Raw genomic sequence first — 7,232 nt, 5'->3', positions numbered from 1 at the left:
CTGGTGTCCTGGTTCTCTCTGCGATTCTCCTTTAGTTAAACAAGCACGTCTAATGTTTCTGCTATTGGTGATGTGTTTTAGCAGGACAGAAAAAAAAGGTCATTACTTCTGTTAAATCTGTTGGATTTTGTTCCTCATTTGCATATTTTCTGCTTGGCTGCAGAAGCTGAAAGCGAAACAGTCACTGTGTGCCTGCACTAATGTTTCCCTGTGATGCTTGCAGTGGTGTTTTTGTGGACTTTTATGGTTTTACAGCTTTACAGCCTATCAACACGACTGATTAGAGAGGGATTGTAGATGGTGAGGTATTTAGTGAAGACCTTACATGTTGTTTCAGTAACAATTAAATTCACCCTGATTATTTTCATCTTGTTTTTACTGCAGCTGTAACATTTGTAAAACGACACTGAGAGAGAGCCTGTTTCTGCATCTTTGTGCTGCTCTTACAGGAGTTAAATGTTCAGATGATGATTCCAGCTGTTCTTCAACCTGCAGAAACCATCATAAAGCTACTACATCTGGATTAGAACAAACCAGTGTTTTTAATATCAGTTTAGTCAAGTTTATTGTTTCTGCCCAGGGTTCAGGTACAGAAATGGTCGTCTCAGAGATGACAGTATCTCAAACTAGCAACGTCAAAACAGAACAATAAAATAAATACATGCACATCTATGCAAAACAAACAAATGAGCCAGTTACTGATCTGAAACATAGTTAACAATGTCCATGAAAAAAAAAATCAACAGCTCGCACACTACAAGTTTCCAACTTTACCAGTTGTTTTGCAAATGTTTCCAGCACTCGTGATCTTCGTCGGACAATAACACAAATCAACGCCATTGTAACATGACAAAAATGCATTGAAAAATTCAAAAAGGAAGAAAACTCCAGCGCTATCTTATTAAAAAAAATAGTTCCACATGTTTATTAAAGAGGAAAAAGAAAACTACTGTAATTTAATACAAACAACTGAAACATACAGGATAAAAGCCAGGTGAAAATCCAGGGAACAGACCTGAGAAACACAGATATGTGCACCAAAAACAGTATGCAGTACCATCATAGACAGCCATATAACAACTAGAAGTAGACATAGTAGAATACACAGAAAAAAAAAAGACATTGGTAAGGGAACACTAATAGAAATGATAAAGTAACAACTCTGATGACGTTTAATTAACTGTTTAATAACTGTGTCACCTGATGGTGACAGAAGATCTCCTGTTTGACTGATATACAACATTCACTAATGTTTTCTCTGGGCTACTCCATGAGACACGCTGGTTTTCTACTGAACATTACATGAGTCATATTGATATTTTCTATGAATTTGCATCTTCTGCACTGGTGTTAGATAGTACCTATTAGTTGTGTGTGTTTCTTTCCCTGTGATTATTATTATTACACACACACACACACACACACATGCAGTGTTGTAACCTTCTGTGACCATGAGAATAAAAGGCTGCAATAAAGGCTGTTTATTTATTTTATTTTAAGGTGGATAAGCTACCTGATTTCCCCACCAGTTTTTAATTTTTTTAAGGAGGTCTGGTTTGTCCGCCAGTTTTCAAGAAGGTTTAAGGATGGTTTCACCACCGAAAGGAGGTTTTTTTCTCCGCCACTGAGGACGTAAAGTGTTTGGTTTTGTATGTAAGGAGGATAGAGCTCTCACTGGTGACTCTGCTTTAAGGGAGATCATAGGCCTATTTTGTGTGTGAACAAGTGTGGGCCAGACGTGGTCTGTGTGCGGCTGAAAGTTGTCTTGTTAAGTGTAAATGCATTACTAGTCCCTAAGGACGCTAAGGACCCCAAAGCGCTTTACACATTTAGTCATCCACCCATTCACACACTGGTGATGGCTGGGGCGCACTGACAGAGGCGAGGCTGCTGGACACTGGCGCCACCGGGCCCTCTGACCACCACCAGTAGGCAACGGGTGAAGTGTCTTGTCCAAGGACTCAACAACCGAGACTGTCCAAGCTGGGGCTCGAACCGGCAACCTTCCGATTACAAGACAAACTCCCAACTCTTGAGCCATGATGGGGAATAAACTGAGTAAGTAGTAAGTATGCCTTGAAAGGGGATGGAAAACATTGCAAAGTATTCACCAGGCAGCACGTAATATGTAGATCATTGAAGGAAGAAAAGAAGTGAAATTGTGCGCAAAGCAGTGTAATGTGTCTGAAGTCACTGTGTGTGTGAACCACAGAGAGGTGTGAAAGTGTGTGGGTGAGAATAGTCTCCAACGGGGGAAGAGGTGATTCTGCAGGTCAGCTTCTACCCCAGTGGACAGAAAAGAAAGAAAATAGTTGTGCTGTTGATGAAAAAAAAGGAATTGATAAATGAAGAGCTCAGCCTAAGGCAACTTCAATCTCACTTTCTGTTTTAAAGAAAGGAGAGTTCAAAAACCAGAGAGAGAGATGTGTGTTGTTTTAGGCGTCTCTCTATTGTGAAAACAGGGTTAGCAGAGGCGAGGGTGCCGGGTTAGCCTCGCCACTGCCTCTGCGAGGCTAACCCGGCCTAGCAGAGGGTGTGACTTGCAGGTGAAAAGCAGACCAGGATCAAATTTCCACATGCAGCAGTTGGACGACAATTATAGGTTAACATCATTAGAAACACCCAGGCCGAGTCTTGGCTGAATTGTGTTTACAGGTTAACTCCTATGTGTTTCTCACCCCGAGAAAGCAAGCTCCACGGAAGCTAACCTCTGCCTGAAGACAAGGAGTGCAGTTCTAGAACAATGAGATGGATATCAAGAGCTCACAGCAGGTCAAGAGACAGCAGTATCCTGAGCAGAGAGGTCCAGCAGCGCTTTGGGCAAACGGCATCAGAGAGAAAGAAAACCCATCACCTGACTGGATGGACATGTGTTTCCAGCAAGCTACAACTTCACTGTGTGACATTTGCCACTTTTGGAGTGAAATGCCAAGATGAGACAGTGGAAAACACAGGCCAAAGCTGAAGAGAACTGACTGCCATTGGACTGCAGAGTGGGAGAGGAGAACAGAGTGGAAGAAGTAGGTGAGTGTACAGAGGAATGCTGTTGTTTAGTGTGGGAAATCAAAATTTGGGTTAGCAAACCTGTGAAAAAGGAAAATAACTGCTTTAAGTGGGAACATTTGAGGAGTCTGAAGCACTACAAAATGAAAAAGGTACACAAAAAAAAACACAAACGGAAAATGTATTAATCCTACTAACCCTACATACACATACAATGAAACTCATGAAGACCAGACAGCATCTTAAGCATGTGATTCTGTTTGTCATCTTATCCAAGTCACTTAGATGAGAAGTGATACATAGACTAGTGGACTAATATTATGGGAGGACAGATGATTGCATCAAAGCTGGGGGAAAACAGAATGCTGATGAGGGGTCTTGAAAGAGTGAGCTGGGCGAGCTAATAGGTTGTTGAGTTTCTGAGGTGTGTGAAGAAGTTTTAACATGGCACACATCTGATTACATGAGAAGAAACTTATTATGTGAAAAGACATCAGGGTTATGTTGTATGTTGTGTGTCGCAAGGTGTGTGGCTGATGGATGAATGCTTGAGATTAATCTGGCCGATGATTTGTCTTTTGTTACAAATTTGAACCTGCCAATTAGGTTTGGTATGATTTACCCTCCTGGGACGAAGAGCATATGTCATGGCTTAACAAGGCTTTTCTTTTCTCCTGTTTATTTTGTTACAACTTGCCTAATAATTCTGCACTCCCTGTATGTGCTGCGGCACAGTGGTTGGAAACACTGATTTAGAGTTCAAGGAGATGTTAGTGACATCAGAGCCGTACGTATTAGCAGGTACACGTCCCTCACTTGTCCTCAAAAGCAGATGCAACAGATGTTCCTGCCTTGGTTTGAAGACACCTGCATGCATACTTAGAAAATCCATCTGTACATGTCAGTAAGTGTCTCACATCATCATTACTAATGTGTCTGTCATCACTATAACTGCATGTGTACAATGTGGAAATTGATGTTATGCAACGATGATACAAAAACAATATCAGAACATAATTTGATTCAGCAAATCCTATTTATTAACAACATTAGTATGAATAAAACATTCTGTCATCTTTTAATAGCAAAACACATTAAAGCAGACGTGTGTCCAAACCTCCTCCACTAACACATCCGTTTCTATGGTGCTGTCATCAGCTCGAGGCACAGCTGCACCCTTACTAACTCCATCAGGCACATTTAAGTCACTACAATCTTTTCATAATCCCCCATCGTTCAAGAGTCAGGTATCTCTGAAGGTTTCCAGAGTACTTTTTCACACACATCCAAGTCATGTAGTTGCAGTACCTCGACCGCAGCATTGTCCAACTCATTCTGAGTCGCTTGTCTGATGGATCCTGTGTTCTGCTGTTTTAACCAGTCCAGCTGGTGCTGGAGGACCGAACACTGGTGATGGACTGCACTGTGCTGAGACAGATTTTGTGTTATAGGCTTCATGTTATGGACGCACAGTGTGAGCACTCAGGTCGCATCAGAGCATCGGGCCGTATAGTGTGAGACCTGCATCGTGACCTACAAACTTCTAACCCCTGTGATTCAGTCATACAGACTGATGACAGATTTCAAACATGCTGAATATGAAGAGTAGTATCATTTAAACTCACATGATTATCAGCCATAAGAACAAATTCAGATTTATATTGATGTAAGGTATATAAATGTAAGTACAGTTTGAATCAGTGCAATATTATTTTCACACATCAATGGACCACTGAACTTCTCAGCTTCTAAAATGTAAAGCCTCATTTAGAAACTACACAAGTACATATAATGGTCAGGGATCAACATGAACCTGTCTTCTCTGTTTGACTTTAATCAACTCTGCAGTGTCTCCAGGTCCATAAAGAAAAAGTCCAGCATAGAGCGGCTGAGTGAATGTGGTCTGGACTCTGTGGAGGAGAGTCATGGTTTCAGAGACTCTGTAGAAAGACAGAATACCTGCTCTGTGATCCAGGTACACTCCTACTCTGGAGGACCGAGGACCTGAGAGGTCAGTTTGGACTTTGTTGTGTCGAAATCTATAACTGTTTGTGTCACAATGTAATGCCCAAGATTTGTTATTGAATCCAAATCCACATTCATCGCTCCCCCCTGCTCTGCTGATATTCTTGTATGTGACTGCGAGACCAACTCCTCTCCCTCTCCACTCCACCTCCCAGTAACAACGTCCAGTCAGACTCTCTCTACTCAGGACCTGAAACCATCCAGTGAATCTGTCTGGATGATCAGAATAAGACTGTTGTTGCTTCATAGATGTTACTTTTCTGTTCCCCTCAGATAATAACAGACGTCTGTTTGCTGTGTTTGGATCCAGTGTGATTTCACGTGAACATTTTAAGAATCCAGCTCTGGTCTTTGGCTCTGGTGGTGACAGTAAAACATCCTCTTCAGTCACTGTCAGTGAGATGTTTGTCCATTCCTCTCTCAGAATGTCCTGTAGTTTATCTCTGGTCTCTGACACAGCTGCTGTCACATCCTCAAAGTAGCTCAGAGGACGAATATTGATGCTGGATGAGTGTGTAGACTCACTGAGTGCTGACAGTGAGGGGTAGTTGTGTAGAAACTGGTTGTGATCCTCTGTGTGTGAGAGCTGCTCCAGCTCGCCGTCTTTCCTCTTCAGCTCAGCGATCTCCTGCTCCAGCTTCTCCTGAAGCTCTTTGACTCGACTCACTTCAGTTTCCTGCTGGGATCTGACCTGCTGCTTCACATCAGAGCTTCTTTTCTGGAGGAGACGGATCAGCTCAGTGAACATCTTCTCACTGTCCTCCACTGCTTTATCAGCAGAGCCATTGATGGCCTCCACCTCCTGTTGAAGCAGCTTCACATCTTTCTCTCGCTCCTGGATTCTCTGCTGGATGTTTAGTCGTCTCACCTCGAGCTCCTTCTGCTTCTCAGTCCTTTCTGCTGCAGCTGGGACTGTTTCATGGCCTTTATGTTCATCCATTGTGCAGAGATAACAGATACTCTGCTGATCAGTACGACAGAAAATCTTCATCACCTCATCATGACGAGAGCAGATGTTCTCCTGGAGCTTCTTGGAGGGGGCCACCAGCTTGTGTTTCTTTAATGGAGCTGCATCATAGTGAGGTTGGAGGTGTTTCTCACAGTAAGAGGCTGGACAAGATAAACAGGACTTGATGGCTTTCAGCTTCCTCCCAGTGCAGACATCACAGGCCACATCTTCAGGTCCAGCATAGCAGTGATCAGCTGGAGCAGCTTGGAGTCCAGTCTTCTTCAGCTGCTCCACTAAAGCTGCTAACATGGTGTTTTTCTCCAGGACAGGCCTCGGTATGAAAGTCTTCCTGCACTGAGGGCAGCTGTGGATTCCCTTCCTGTCCTCTTCATCAAAGTGGGATTTAATACAGTTCCTGCAGTAGCTGTGTCCACAGGTTGTTGCTACCGGATCCTTCAGTAGATCCAAACAGATGGAACAAGAGAAGGTTTCTCGGTCCAGCTGAAGTCCTTTCTGTGCCATTTCTCCTCTCAGTGTCAGTGACTGTGTGAGTTTCACTTCCTTATAACTGAAACTAGTCTGAGCTCTGATCTCAACAACATGTTTCTGCAGTGAATGGAGCCTGTCAGCTCTTACATGTCACCACATGTTGGTTACACCCATCTTCAAAGTGCAGATCTGAGGGGGAGGGAACGAGGAAACACGTGGACAGAGAGGAGGTGCTGTGTTTAAGAGCAGGAAGAAGAGGGAGGTTATCAGGCTGTGCTTCACTCCAGGAAGAGGAGCAGTTAGAGAGTGAAACTGTGTGTTTAACCCTTTTTATTTACTGCTTCTTCTATATAAATAATTTTTAAAAATCCAGCTTTGATGACCACTGGACAGAAACGTCTCAGGTAACAATAACCGTCAGAACAGCAGAGGCTGCTGACCAAATCAAAGCATATGTGGAGAGCAGGGTTAGGTTAGCAGACATATGCTGGTTGCTTTTATTTATTTATTTATTGCTTTTATAGGCAGTAATCAATGTTGCTGTAACAGGATGAGAACTAGATAAATGCCACTGCATTGCTTTGAACAGTCAGCAGAGTCTGCACATATAATTACAGATATTCCTGCAAAAAGTTAATTACTCAAAAGAATCTTGCATTTTAGTTTTGCATTTATAACAGCTGCTGGAACAGAAATAACCATGTTCTTTACATTAAAATAGCAACAAACCTTTCTGGAACAACTTTCAAGGTTCATGGCGAAGACA

At 42.7% G+C, this 7,232-nt stretch overlaps 1 protein-coding gene across 1 annotated transcript; it reads right to left on the bottom strand.

The window, feature by feature from the left end:
* Nucleotides 1–4,063: 4,063 nt before the first annotated feature.
* On the bottom strand, nucleotides 4,064–6,514 carry LOC146713733 (tripartite motif-containing protein 16-like). The gene has a single exon (XM_085450076.1). The coding sequence runs from the start codon at nucleotides 6,497–6,499 to the stop codon at nucleotides 4,799–4,801; it is 1,701 nt and encodes a 566-aa protein (XP_085306202.1). The 5' UTR covers nucleotides 6,500–6,514; the 3' UTR covers nucleotides 4,064–4,798.
* Nucleotides 6,515–7,232: the final 718 nt, after the last annotated feature.

Source organism: Copadichromis virginalis, linkage group LG3 (genome assembly GCF_057382275.1).
Source record: "Copadichromis virginalis isolate Kocher_CV1m ecotype Utaka linkage group LG3, C_Virginalis_male_GT1.1, whole genome shotgun sequence".
In the NCBI taxonomy this organism is placed as follows: Eukaryota; Metazoa; Chordata; class Actinopteri; order Cichliformes; family Cichlidae; genus Copadichromis; species Copadichromis virginalis.
Note: the sequence above shows the minus strand (reverse complement) of the source record. Positions and strands in the feature narration are given on the sequence as shown.